At 59.4% G+C, this 13,899-nt stretch overlaps 1 protein-coding gene across 5 annotated transcripts in view; it reads left to right on the forward strand.

Moving 5' to 3' along the window:
- NADSYN1 (NAD synthetase 1) overlaps positions 1-13,899 on the forward strand; it is a 33,777-nt gene that overhangs the window by 16,959 nt on the left and 2,919 nt on the right. For all 5 annotated transcript variants that reach the window (XM_027089901.1, XM_027089899.1, XM_027089902.1 and 2 more), the window contains 12 exons: positions 405-456; positions 3,295-3,383; positions 3,553-3,670; positions 4,429-4,560; positions 7,519-7,593; positions 8,447-8,571; positions 9,001-9,049; positions 9,515-9,617; positions 10,041-10,209; positions 11,091-11,226; positions 11,902-12,008; positions 13,606-13,737. In XM_027089901.1, the coding sequence (XP_026945702.1) occupies positions 405-456; positions 3,295-3,383; positions 3,553-3,670; positions 4,429-4,560; positions 7,519-7,593; positions 8,447-8,571; positions 9,001-9,049; positions 9,515-9,617; positions 10,041-10,209; positions 11,091-11,226; positions 11,902-12,008; positions 13,606-13,737 (1,287 nt within the window). The remainder of the gene's footprint in view (positions 1-404; positions 457-3,294; positions 3,384-3,552; positions 3,671-4,428; positions 4,561-7,518; positions 7,594-8,446; positions 8,572-9,000; positions 9,050-9,514; positions 9,618-10,040; positions 10,210-11,090; positions 11,227-11,901; positions 12,009-13,605; positions 13,738-13,899) is intronic.

A 13,899-nucleotide genomic window follows, 5' to 3' on the forward strand; every position in this document is an offset into this window, starting at 1 on the left:
TCATGGTCGCTGAGTAGTTCTTCCATTTGGCGGTGGTGGTGGGGGGTGTTCACATCTGGAAAGCAACTCAGGAAATGGGCATCAACTACTGTCATCCAGGTACTTCAGAGAGGAGCTAACGCAGAGGCTATGGGGGGAGGCCTGTCCCAGGAAGGCCCCCATGGCGTCCTGGTCAGTTACAAAAGGGTGGGGAAGGCAGGCCGATGGTAGCAGAGCACCCAGCGTCTCGCTGTCACGTGGCCTGGGGGCCTCATCGCGCAGGCTCATACTGGCCTTTTTGCCTTAAATTGATGGCTCCTTTGCCAGCTCATCCGTTCCGAGCTCTCGTTTTGCTCTGCGTCTGGGTGCCGTTCTGCGTATTTCCCGGATGGTCCTTCTCACATCTGTGGTGGTTTCCTTTCCAGGCAAACAGAGGAATATTTTCTCCCCCGGATGATACAGGACCTGACAAAGCAGGTGAGTCTCAGAGAAGAAAACCCGTTCTTGGTCAGACGTCGCTCTGGGGTGGGCCGTGGGGGCAAGACCCGTCGGGTCAAAGTAACGGGCATCACCATGGCCCGTGTAAGGAGCACAAACAAAGGGGTGATGTCTGTAACAAGTGGGGAGGGTCCCGGGAGCAGAGGTGGGGGGACGGTGGGCGTCTCCTTTCCCCTGTGTCATGCCTGTCCTGTCGCTGCCCTCTCCTCTCCTCTGGCTCACTCAACGGGGTAGAGGGCTCAGGGGAGCCTGGGGGAAGGGGTTCCTGCCCCACCTTGGCCGGCCGGCTGTTCCCTGCTGGGCTGGGGCTCGGGCTTAGGGACTGCTCAAGAAGCCAGGTTTGGAGGGTTTCTAGTTATAAAACTCATGAAGGACTTTCCTTGGCTGCCTGTTCATTCTGTGAAAACTCAGCATCAGAAATCTGTCTTGTCCTGTCTTATCTTTTGCACCTGGCTGGCCAGGCCTGAAGAGCTTTGACTTTGCAGCCTTATCTGGGGACCTCGACCATCCCCTTCGTCCTGGAAGCTGCTGCGGTGGGACAGCTGGGACCCGGTGCTGTCCACTTCCTGCGGGGCGTTGAGAGCCAGGGGCACAGAGCGGGTGTTTCGGGGGGGCCCTGATTTCTCTGGCTCCTGCTTGAGTTTCCATTCTGGTTGCCAAGTGTATCAGTTTGTTTAGGCCACCATAACCAGGCACCACAGCCTGGGTGGCTTAAACAACAGACATTCACTGTCTCCAGTCCTGGAGGCTGGAATCCCAGATACAGGTGTGGGCAGGGCTGGGTCCTCCTGAGGCCTCTCTCCCTGGCGTGTAGACAGCCGTCTCCTCCCTGTGTCCTCACGGGGTCGTCCCTCTGTGTGTGTCTGTGTGCTTTTCTCCTCTTCTCATAAGGACACCAGTCACATTGGTTTAGGGCCCCACCCTAGTGACCTCATTTTACCTTAATCACCTCTTTAAAGATCCCCATCTCTAAACACAGCCACATCTGAGGTGCTGGGTCTTAGGGCTTCCGCACATGAATTTCGGGGACACGGTTTAGCCCATGACACCCAATTCTCTGCACCCCTCACTGTTGCGCTCAAGGTGGCTCATGGGGACACACTGAACCTCCGCAGTGGAGCAGGTCAGCAGGGACGCATCTGGACCTCGGGGATGGATCTGGGGGGTGGGACAGGAGTGCCCTTCTCCCCGATCCCACCAGCCCCCAGACCCCTTTCCTCTTTATGCCAGGGGTCTCCGCCTGCCTCTCACTTCCCTGGCCCTTGGGCCAAGATCACCGCTGCTTGGGAGCCAGATTAAGTCACTGGCACCGGTTCTGATCCCTAAGAGAGGATGTCTGGGGTGCCAGCTTGGGTTGGTGCCCCCCGCGAGGCAGTCAGGGCTGGGCACAGCTGAGGCTGGGGACAGGGGCTTTCAGCCAGGTCTGGTCGCCTCCTGTGTGACCTGGAAACTTTTCTGACCGTGAATTGCAGCAATGGGAACAATTTAAGTGCATCGTGATCCAGACACAGTGAGTGTGTGTGTGTGTGTGTGTGTGTGTGTGTGTGTGAAACAAACATTTCAGCAGCAGTCCCCCTGCTGCGAGAAAGCCTCCCTTTCGTTCTTCTAGGACCCTTTGATATCCTAGAAAACATGCCAGGTGACCCCCCTAAACCAGCGTGGGGGCCACCTGCAGGTGGAAGGACGCTGCTTGGTGTCCCTGGTTGAGAGCAAGTTGCAGAAATTGGCCCTGGGTGCAAGTGGATTAAAGTTCAGGGGAGTTTTCAAGACACAGGGCAAACCAGCCCCGTAACTGCTGTAACCTGGATGATTCAGGTCAGGGGCCCGTCACCGAGAGCCCCCCTGCATGCTTTGCTTATCACCCTGTTGCCCCGAGCCCTGGTCTTGTCACAGGAAGTTGGAGTCAGGATTCCAGCCCTAACCCTGTGATAAGGAATGCGAGGCACCCGTTGCAGGGTGTGCAGGGGTCCCGGGACGGCCAGCTCGGGGTCCTGGCTGAGGGCTGTGTCCGTGGCAAGAAGCGTCAGAACAGAAAATGCCAGGCCTGCCCCTCGGTTCTTGCCCTTGGTGATAAAGGGGGTTGAACTCACTAACACACACGTCAGGGGACCCAACCAAGAGTGCTGGGATGCGGTCCAGGCCCGCCAGGATGATTTTTTGGCTCAGTGAAATGGCAGCGCAGCTGAAACTTGGTCCCCGAGAGAGGAGGCCAAGGTGGGCCCCACGCCCGGGTGATCCTGTCAGCACTTGCTCATCTCGGTGACTGCTCAGACCGGTGCGGCAGCCTCAGGGGCAGCTCCGTCCCTGCCCTGGAAGCTCCCACCCCTCGGGGGACACGAACGTAGCTCCTAGAGACACAGGGACCCTGCGTCCTGCCCCAGCCCTGCCGTTCAGGGGCTGGATGACCCGTCGGCTGGCGTGAACTTTGTAAGAGCTCAGTCCGTTCGTTTCTGACATGGGGATGGGACCCCCAGGAGCACAGATGATGTCAGAAGAGCACCCAGCCGATGCTGCTGCCGCTGGCCGTCTGGGCCCGTGGAAGCTTCAGGAACCGAGTCACAGTTAGCGGCAGCCACACTCAAGCTTGTGGCAGCTCAGCTCGGCTTCCAGGTGTGACTGAGGCCCTTGGGTCAGCGGAGGAGCTGCCTGCTGGCCCCTGGGCTGGGCACGCTCCGGGTCGAGGAGGAATTCATTAGTACTTGAAACAAAATCGTGGCCTTCATGCAAGTCTCATGCGTGACATCTGGCGTCCTGGTTCAGTACCTGGCCCAGACGGGATGGCCAAGGGGTCTCAAGCGCTCTGGTCTCCCGACCCAGGAAACCGTGCCCTTTGGGGATGCTGTCCTCTCCACCCAGGACACGTGCATCGGGAGTGAGGTCTGCGAGGAACTCTGGACACCCCACAGGTCAGCCTTGCCCTCTGCGCCATAGATCCCATCCTCGCTGGGCCCCGGAGGATTGGAGGTTTGCAGCCTTCCTGGTGTCATGGCCTGGGGCTGGGGAGATGCCCTGGGAGCTGTGGGGCTGGGAGGGTGGTTTGGGGACACCGGTCTCTTTGCCCTCCCCTGCCCACAGCCCACACGTGGACATGGGCCTGGACGGCGTGGAGATCTTCACCAATGCCTCAGGCAGCCACCACGTGCTGCGCAAAGCCCACGCCAGGGTGGACTTGGTGACCATGGCCACCACCAAGGTAGGTGGCGGCAGGGATGCTGGAGCGTGTCTGTCTCACGCTTGTGACCCCAGCGCCCAGCGCTGGGCGGGGCCTGAGCGTGAGGATGCTCGGTGCTTCTGGTCACAGCCGCAGCCGATCGGTGTGCGTGACGCCCCTTCCCGGGCCCCGCTTGCCTGACCTCATTTAACCCTCAAAACTGCCCTACGGGCCAGGTGCTGTTGACACCTCTGCTCTTTGGAGCAGGACACTCGGTACATGGCGGTCAAGTGGCCCCTGGGCTCACACCCCAGCCATCCGGTTCCTGGGCTCTTGACCATCATACTGGTCTCAGGACAAGTGACATGGTGACCGGGAACCAGAATGCCCGTTGGCACCACAGCAAGGCACGGGGAACGCCCACGAGTTTGCCCCTCTTGCTGGCAGCGTGACACCAGGGGCCGTGTTTGCTCTTCCCTGGGACAGAGTCTCAGCTTCGTGACCTGGGGGTTTTGTCTTCTCTGAAGCTGCATCTCTCCTCCTGTCTGGTGGAGGTGACAGCGCCTGCCTTGAAGGGTAGTTGGGAGGCGAGAATGAATGATTCGTGTGATGCCTGGTACCTTGGAAGGCCGAGAGCACCATAGCTGCAGACGTTCCCTGGAGGCGCACATTTTCTTGCTGGGGTGGGGGGGCTAATTATGACACAGTCGCAGGGGCGTCTGAAGCTTCGTGTGTTTGGGCCGGAGGAGGGTGAAGGTGACGGACCACAGTTGACCGTTGCCGTCCCCTGCATTTTCCAGAACGGCGGGATTTACTTGCTGGCCAATCAGAAGGGCTGTGACGGGGACCGGCTGTACTACGACGGCTGTGCCCTGATAGCCATGAACGGCAGCATCTTTGCCCAGGGGTCCCAGTTCTCTCTGGACGACGTGGTACGAACCAGCCCGCGTGGGATGGCGGGAGGGTCTCTGGTTCAGGGGCTGTGTTCTCTGTTCTCCCCCATGACGGGGGGTCTGACGTGGCCCCCGTGGTGGGTCCTGCTGGTTTTGATTGCTTCCTCTTCACCTCCTTGGTTCGGGAGGGATTCTCACCCTGAGGTTACGGGGACCGCCCGCACAGCACGCCGGACGGATGGGATCCCCAGCAGTTTATCAGCCCCACGTGCCCTGCAGGGTCCCCCCGAGGCTGCACTTGGAGCTGAGGGAGAGGCCAGGAGCTGCAGGAGCGGGCTTTGTAGTGACAAGAGGGGTGACCCCTGGTTCCCGGGAGGATGTGATGGGCTTGTTTGAAGAATCCCACAGCCGGGGCTGGCGGGGAACTGGAGCCAGTCCTCAGGAATGAGGAGGCACCGTGCCTGGTCCCCGTGATGAAAGCGGAGCCCGTCCGTGGGGGCGGATCCAGGAGGGGGCTTGCAGGTGGGCCATTAGGGGGTTTTCCCCAGAAATCAAGGCAGCACACGTTCCCTGTGGGCCCTGCCCCGTGGGTTCTGGAAGCAGCATTGGAGACCCCCACCCTCCTCATTCTGGGGGGCGCCCTGGTCTCACTGGACTGATGACCAGCTGGGCGCGCGGGGGGGCACGTCCCCCCAACGTTGTTGTAACCTCACTGGAGCCACAAATATGAAAACTGCACACCCTCTGCTTCTGAAAACACATTAACGTGAGTACAGAGCTTTCCCATGTGATTGGACATTAGTTTCCTTTACAGAGAGAATAAGACAAGATGAAAAGGTGCTTGTAGAGAATCGTGTGGCTCTCCCTGTTGGTTTTTTTTTTTTTTTTTGAGCACCCAAGAAGGAAAATGGCTGTTACTGCCCCAAAAATGGGAATAGATTCCACTTCCGCAAACGCAACACAGCGTAACTTTCAGTGCTGCCGGGAAGGGTCACTCTTACTGGGCTCAGACAGTCAGTACAGGTTTCACATGGCATCGCACATCTTGTCTTTGGATCCAACTTGGGTTTTTTTTGGAAACAAGTGTTGGAAATGCTCATTCACAGAGGCAGGTGGTAGCAAAAAAAAAAAAAAAAAAAGTCTCCGGGGGTTGCTCTGCGGGAGCAAAAGGCAAGCGGTGTCACGGAATAAGAAAGTCTCCAGGACCCTCTGTTGTAACTTCTGTCGCTTCACCTCCTTGGCATCCACGCAGATGAGGTGATGTTTCATGCCTTCCGCAGTCTCCTTGGGGTTGTTGGCAAGGAAGTGGTTATGAAACCAAACTTCGGTTTCAAAATGGGCCGAGGAAAGGAACTTTGAAAAGAATCCCATGGTGTTTTCTTGCCCAGAGGGAAGCCCGAGGTTTGGCAGTCTGGGCCCCGGCAGCGGGAACACTCCGTCTCCCTGCAAAAGTCGTCCTGATCGTGGTCCCTCAGACCTTGCTTTCCAAGTGGCTGCGTCCCCAAAGGCGTCCTGTTGTTCAGTATTAACCATGTTAAAGACGGAAGGGCGTTGGAGGGGAAGATGAAGTCCATGCAGACGGCTAGGTGTTCATCTGCTCCAAACATGCTTCAGTGCACGTCGGTTTGGCCAAAACACTCAGCCAAACGTCAGAGCCTCAGGCACCCGGTGGCAGGATTCACTGGCAGGTGGGTTGAGGGGCTCCAGGATGAGCAGGCGTGCAGGTCACTACACGTTCTGGACCCCGTCCAGGCCCCCCAAGGAGCCCCCATTTCAGCAAGCACACAGGTGATTCTTCGCCAGACAGAAACCTGGGGACCGTTGTCTCCCGCCCCCCGGAGGGGGCTTTCGAGCCAGAACTCTCTGATTTTGCCTGAGTGTTGGGGACAGAGGGGGCATCACTGCCCTGCGGCCAGGGCCGTGCCCTTCTGTCCTGCCACCCCCTCCGTGGTCAGCTGACCTTCTCGAGGGCACATGCTTCTCACAGCCTCGATCGAGCCTTTGTGCAAGGCTAACCGAGTTCTGGGGAAAGTGGACTGGAGCCTTCTTCTCAGGAAGGGTTCACTCCTCCGGCGTCTCCTCACTTTCTGTGGCTTTGTCAAGGCAGCCCGGCGGCTTCAGTGACCCGTCACTTGGGAAATGACAGGAGAACCAAAGGACGCGGCAGCTCTTTACTCTCTGTCTCTTCACGGGTGTTTCCAGCTTGGGTTAGGCCCACTGCTGACACAGGTAGCTGTCCACAGCCCAGCGGCAGGAGCGGGGGCCCAGCCACCCTGTGTCCCCCAGTGGTGCCCAGAAGCAGTTCTTGCTGTCCTGCACCTGTGTGTATGAGACAATGTCCTCATAATATAATTTGATTAGTGTTTTTTTCTTCATAAGGGAAGGAGTAACGTCTATGAGTTAAAACTTTTCCCTTTTCTGTAATTTGTTGCAAGTGGCAGAACCCCCATCTCATCTGGGTTCGAAGGAATGAAGCATCATCTCCTAGAGCACAGGCAGCACATCCAGGCCAGGATCCCAACGCGGTGACTGCCGGGGCTCTGGCTCCACCCCTCCGTCACTCTCCATCTGGGCCTTCCTCTGTGTGGGCTTCATTTTCAGTTGCCTCTTGGTCACAGGATGGCTGCAGGAGCTCCAGCCATGCATCTTCATGCAGCCCCGTTCAAAGGCAGAAGAGGGGCCCTTGCTCCTCGTGTGTCTTTTTAAGAAGCTGTCTCAGAAGCCCCAGCAGACATTTATTGACAGGATTGTGTCCCGTGCCGTGATTAACGAATCACTGGCAATTCAGTGGAGGTTCCCGTGGCAACGACAAGAGGAAAGGGCTTTGGGTCGGCAGCACCACTGGCTGTCCCCTCTCCCTGGACCCCCAGTCCCTGCCTTAGAAGGCATAACTCATCGGGTGCCATCTGGCACACCTACGAAAACAAATTAGACGTGTGAGTGAAAAACAAAACAGAACAGGAAATCACGATTTCTCTTTGAAACTCCCTTCTCCAGGAAGTCCTCACCGCCACGTTGGATTTGGAGGATGTCAGAAGCTACAGGGCAGAGATTTCATCTCGAAACCTGGCGGTAAGTGCTCATAGACACACACGTGGGATGCGCATCAAAGACCCAGAATTTTTTTTAATAACAGCTTTATTGAGATGTCATTCCCTTACCACACAATTCACGGATCTCGGCACACAGTTCAGTGGATTTTAGTGTATTCGTGGAGTCAAGCAGCATCACCACAATCAGCGTCAAAACATTCTCATCACCCACAAGAAACCCGGACCCACGAGCTGTTACTCTCCGTCCACCTCCCCCAGGGCCCCCGGCAACCATCAGTCTGCATTGTCGCTATGGATTTCCCAATTCTGGACGTTTCATAGAAATGGAATCATATCATATGTGGCCTTTTGCGTCTGACTTTTTTCGCTGAGAATAATGTTTTGTGGTTCGTCCATGCTGTAGCGTGTGTTAGTGCTTTATTCCTTTTTACGGCAGAATAATATTCCACTGAACGGCTCGACCACGTGCTGTTTGTCCATTCACCTGTCGGTGCACGTCTGGACCATTTCCACTCTGTCTGTGATGAATTGTGCTGCTGTGGACGTATGCCCGGGTGTCCGTGTGGACGTGTTTGCGTGTCCTTTGTTACATACCTGGGACTGGACTGCAGCGTCCTGTGGTGGTTCCCTGTTTGACTGTAGGAGGCCCTGCCAGGCTGTCCTCAGCCACTGCCCATCTCACGTCCCCCCAGCACTGTGCAAGGGCTCTGGGTTCCCCACATCCCTGCCAGCGTTTGCTACATCCGTCTCTGTTCTGGCCGTCCTGGCGGCCGTGAAGGGTCCCCAGTGGGGTTCTGAGCTGTGTTCCCCACTGGCTGCAGTCATCCCAGGGGCCTGTACGGGTAGCAGCGCTGAGGGGTTGTCCTTCCCAGGCCAGCAGAGTGAGCCCCTACCCCCGCGTGAAGGTGGACTTCGCCCTGTCCTGCCACAAGGACCTGCTGGAGCCGCTCTCTGAGCCCATTGAGTGGAAATACCACAGTCCCGCCGAGGAGATCAGGTGGGGCCCTTGGGAAGCTGGGGGTGGGGGTGGTCCTGTTGTCCCCCGGGGAACCCCCCATCCCCTGCTGCACCGCCAGGTGGCGCTGCGGGGCCAGCGTGTCCTGGTCTCCAGAGCCTGCCCTTGACGCTGCAGCCAGAACCCCTGGCCCACACCCAGCCCTGCCACTCCTCGCCCTGGGCCCTTGGGCACAGAGACGCTGTTCTTGCCTTCCTGTGCCATTTCACAACCGGGCCAATGATAGCACCTGCCCCCTGGGGCTGTTTTGAGATTTCAAATGAAATCATTCACGCGAAGTGCTTAAAACAGAGACCTGGGCGTCGTGCTGGCGGCTCTCACGGGCGCAGCGCCCACCTTGGCACCTGCCCCCAGGTGAGCTGTGGACCAGGTCAGCAGTTCCCCATCCTAATGCTTCCCATCGTTCCCCAGCCTCGGACCCGCATTCTGGCTCTGGGATTTTTTAAGACGTAGCCAACAGGTAAGGCATCAGTGTCTCACCACCTCCCTCTGCTTCTCCCAGTTGGTTTGCGTTTGATCCTGCGGCAGGCTGGTGACTTTTTTTTTAATGCAAGCATTTCATGGCTCTGCTTCCGTCGGGAGCCTCAGCTACACTAGACAGAGCCCAGAGGTCCCGCTGAGCTCTGGCTCCGTCTTTGGGGTCCTGTCTGATGACACTGAGTTACGAGACTCCACGTCTCCTGCCGCTTTCGTGATCGTGTGTGTCTGTTGTAATTCACCGTGGAGACCCAGCCTTAGACCCTCCACAGTGGAGGTCCCTTTGCCTTCTAGAAAGTCCATCCTGGAACGTGCAGGGCATCTTTTCCCCTCCCCCAGGGAGAGTATTTTGTGGGCGCTCATTTTTGCAGGGGGAGCCGGGCGCATCTGGGGGCGCATTGCTTCCCAGAGGCCCTGCTCACACCCCCGTCTGGTCGGCCCGTTCCAGGCGGGGTTCTTCCTGCCCCTGAGCGGCGGGGTGGACAGCGGGGCCACCGCCTGTGTCGTCTACTCCATGTGCCACCAGGTCTGCGAGGCTGTGAAGCGCGGAAGTAGGTGACGTCTGGGGCCCGAGCAGTTTCCAGGGGGTCAGCCTGTGGGAGGAGCAGAGGGGAAACCCAGGTCCTGGGCCTCGTGGTGGAGGTCGTATTCAGAGGTCACAGCGTCACGCCCGAGTCCCAGGGCCTGGGGACAGCAAGGCCGTTAAAGTCCCTTCCAGGGCCCACGTGGCTGTGTCCATCAAGCCACAGGTGCCCGTCGCTGCCGTGTGTCGGCAGTGTGGCCCCAAGGAAAGAACAAACCCACGTTCACACCCTGTCGCTCTGTGCGGTGACATCGGCCATTCCCTCAGTGTCCGCGGCCGAGAAACGGGCATCGCAGGGCCGATCTGACGAGGTTCCCGGGCGGTGGAGAAGGGATTAAGTGGTGCAGGCACCTGGCACACGGCACGTGCGCTTCTGTCCGGTGGTTTTCAGGTCAGGAAGTGCTGGCCGATGTCCGGACCATTGTGAACCAGACCAGCTACGCCCCCCAGGACCCCCGGGAGCTCTGCGGCCGCATCCTGACCACCTGCTACATGGCCAGTGAGAACTCCTCCCGGGAGACGTGCAACAGAGCCAGAGATCTCGCGCAGCAGATCGGAAGGTAGCTGGTCAGTGGCGTCGGACGCGGCCAGGTGGCGGTGACGGCGGGCAGCTCCCCCCAAGGCCACGTTTGTGGGTCAGTGAGCACCCCAGAGGCGAGCGGGTTCCCTCCTCACCCCCCTCCAGCTGGGAGCACAGGCAGGCCCTCGCCCGTCCCGGGAGCGTGAGCCGCCCTCTGCCCGCTTCCACCTGGAGGCCTCTGTGCCTGAGGAAGGTGGAGAGAAGGCATCTTGCCACACAGGGAGACTCGGCTCCATTCAGAACGTCCCATTTATTCTGCCTCCAAGGGAAAAACAAGAGGCTGCCCATTCTGTACGCGGAGCTCAGCTGAAAGCTGTCCCCGCGCAGCACTTCTGCTCCCAGGGAGATGCCCAAAGGAAGTGAAAGCAGGGACGTGAACAAATATTTACACATTTGGGTCCGTGACAGTGTATTCACAATGGGCAGAACAGCTCAAACGTCCATCGACAGCTGAGTAGGTAACCAAGAGGTGGTTACGAGGGGGCGGTATTCAGCCTTAGAAAGGAGCGAAGCGCTGACACAGGCTACGACATGGATCAGCCTGGAGGGCACCATCCTGAGTGAGAGAAGGCAGTCACGAAAGCACAGATCTTGTGTGGTTCCATTTCTCTGAAATGTCCAGCCCATGCAGACCCACAGAGACAGACAGTGGGTCAGGCGTCCTCGGGGGCTGGAAGAGGAGGGGGTGGGGAGAGACCGCTCGTGGGCACAGGGTTTCCTTCTGGGCTGATGGAAAGCTCTGGAACTGGAGGTGGCGTCGTCAGTGTCCTCGATGCTGCTGAGTGGGGCACTTGAAAATGGTAAGTTCTGTGTTCTGTGTTTTTGTTTTACCATCTGCACGCCTTCCCTTCCTCTCCCCAGCCACCACATCCGTCTCAACATCGACCCGGCCGTGAAGGCCGTCGTGGGCATCTTCAGCCTGGTGACGGGTAAAAGCCCTGCGTTTGCAGCTCACGGAGGAAGCAGCCGGGAGAACCTGGCCCTGCAGAACGTACAGGTGTGCCTCCCAGATGGGGCCACAACGGGGGCCGCAGGGAACCCGGGGGACAGCCGGCACTGGGGTCAGCAGCCTGCCTTAGAGACCCTGAGTGTGCAGCCTCGCGACAAGGATGGGGGTCTGCGTGCGTGTGCGTGCGTGTGCGTGAGAGTGTGCGCATCAGCGTGAGGGTTTGTGAACGTGGCGTGTGTGCAAGTGCGTGCATTTTCTGCGTCTTTGGGGGGCGGCTCAGACGCAGCCCCACCTTCCAGGCGGCTGCAGGGGAGCTGGACCCTGCGTGGTCTGTGGAGGGAAAGAGGGGGCCTGGGCTACAGCTGCCTGGGTCTGTCCTGTCTCTCTGTCCCCTTTCTGCGGGTGAGGGTGACCTTGCCGAGCAGTGCAGGGAGTGACAGGAGGGACCACGGTCTCCCCCGCTGGCTTTGCAGCCCTGTCTCACCGCGGCCTCGGGCTTTGGTCCTTCCATCTCTGTGGCTAAGCGCAGGAGCCCACGGTGTGGGTGAGGGGACCACGAGCTCCCGGCCCCTCTGGACGCTGGAAGCTCCTGCATCACTTAAACTTTCCTGTGCTCCTGAGGTTGCTGGGAGAGCCCCTGCCCCAAGGTGCAGGGAGGTGGTGTTAGCATGCGCGTGCCCCGCCCCCGCCCCGCGCGGATGACGTTCCCCTCCTGTGGTCCAGGCGCGGGTGAGGATGGTCATTGCCTACCTCTTCGCTCAGCTGAGCCTCTGGTCCCGGGGCGCCCCAGGCAGGCTTCTCGTGCTCGGATCTGCCAACGTGGATGAGAGGTGTGTATGCCCTCGCTCTGCACGAGTCCCCTGGTTGACCCGCGGCCGCTCCGGCCGGGTCTGTATCTCCCTTAGCTCCTGATGCCCCTTTGAGAGCAGCCGAGGGGGGGAAGGGGCACAGGGGTCAGGTGCAAACGATGGTCTCTTCTGGCCTGTAAACCCTGGCCCTTGCCCACGGACCGGACCCTGTTCCTTCCGTCAGCCATCCGTTTAACGGGACAGGGAGTGATGTTACACCCACCTCGGGGTTGCTCGAAGGAGCCCCGCTTAGGGCGATGCAGGTTTTAATCACCCCTGTCTGGGATCCAGGGGGTCTTACACTCCGGCTTTGCACCCTCGTGGGAGCCTGGAGGGCTGAGTGTTTGGTCTTTCTCTTGAAAAGTGGGGAGAGGTCAGCCGTGTGAGTGCAGGTGGGACAAAGGCCAAACAGTACCCACAGCACAGGTCAGCAATGGCCTTGTGGGGGGGGAGCTTGGGATGCGAGTGGAGAGCTGCAGTCATCCAGTGGTCCAGCGAGAATATGGTAGCGGTGGTGGCGGGGTGGAGAGGGACGGACGCATCGAAGGGGTGAGTGTCGTGGGGTTGAGGTGACAAGTGGGCACAAAGTCGGCGGCTCCAAGGCGCCAATGAATTATCTTACAGTCCAGTAGGTTAGGGGTTCAACACGGGCCTCACTGGGCCAGAGTCAAGGTGGCACGGGGCCGGTTCCTTCTGGAGGCTCCGGGAGAGGCACAGGGCCGGTTCCTTCTGGGTTCGGTAGGATAGGGGTTCAGCACGGGCCTCACTGGCCCAGAGTCAAGGCGGCACGGGGCCGGTTCCTTCTGGAGGCTCCGGGAGAGAAGCTGTTACTCGCCTTTTCCAGCTGCTGGGGGCGCCTACATCCTTTGGCGTGTGGCCCCTTCCTCTGTCTGCAGAGCCCGTGGTGCAGAATCTGTGCGCCTCTCCTGTGGCCACAGCTCCCGCTGACTGACGCCCCCCCCCCCCGCCAGTTCTCTCTTCCACATTTAAGGACCCTTGTGCTTGCATTTAGGGCCCACCCCATAATCCAGGGTAATCACCCATCTCAGGGTCCTCAACCTCACCTCATCTGCGGAGTTGCTTTCACCCTGTATGTGTGTGTGTACAGGTTCCGGGTATTAGGATGTGGGCATTTGGGGGCCACTCTGCCCACCGCAGGAGGTGTCTGGCAGTGGGGAGGCGGCCCTGCTTCTGTGGGCTCAGCGTCCATGCCTGAGGTCCTGCCCCTCCCTCCCGAGGACCTCCATCCCTCAGCTCCGCACTCTGCTGGCCCCAGCCCTCCCTCCCAGACGGGCCGCTTGCAGGTGGCTGCTGGTCAGTCCCCAAGCTGCTTCCCGGCCCAGACGTCTCGTCCGGCTTGCTGGATCCTCCTCCTTGGCTGTCCGTAGCCTCTGCCCCTTCCCCAATCTGCCCCAGCACATCAGGCTTCTCCAAGACCCTTGAATCTGCCAAGCTCTGGCCCCAGGAAGAAGCCAGTCTTCGGATGCCCAGGGACTGGATGGCCAGGCCCCCAGGGTCGTGGAATCTGCAGCCCCTCGGGTCTGCTGCATGGAAACCGCGCGTTTTTCTCCTGCTGCAGCCTCCTCGGCTACCTGACCAAGTACGACTGCTCCAGCGCAGACATCAACCCCATAGGCGGGATCAGCAAGACGGACCTGAGAGCCTTCGTCCAGCTCTGCATGGAGCGCTTCCAGCTTCCCGCCCTGCAGAGGTGCGTGTGCGCCCACGAGGCCTCAGCCGTGGCCCCTGAGCCACCGGGTATGCGTCTCGGCACAGCCCCGGGCCGCCCTCGCCCCACTCAGCCCCCTTCCATAGCTCCCATCTCCTGATGGAAACAGTCCTGCCCTTCAGGCACGCTTGGGGTCCCGAGACC

Source organism: Aethalodelphis obliquidens, unplaced genomic scaffold (genome assembly GCF_003676395.1).
Source record: "Aethalodelphis obliquidens isolate GAN/ISIS:26980383/991018 unplaced genomic scaffold, ASM367639v1 scaffold69, whole genome shotgun sequence".
In the NCBI taxonomy this organism is placed as follows: Eukaryota; Metazoa; Chordata; class Mammalia; order Artiodactyla; family Delphinidae; genus Aethalodelphis; species Aethalodelphis obliquidens.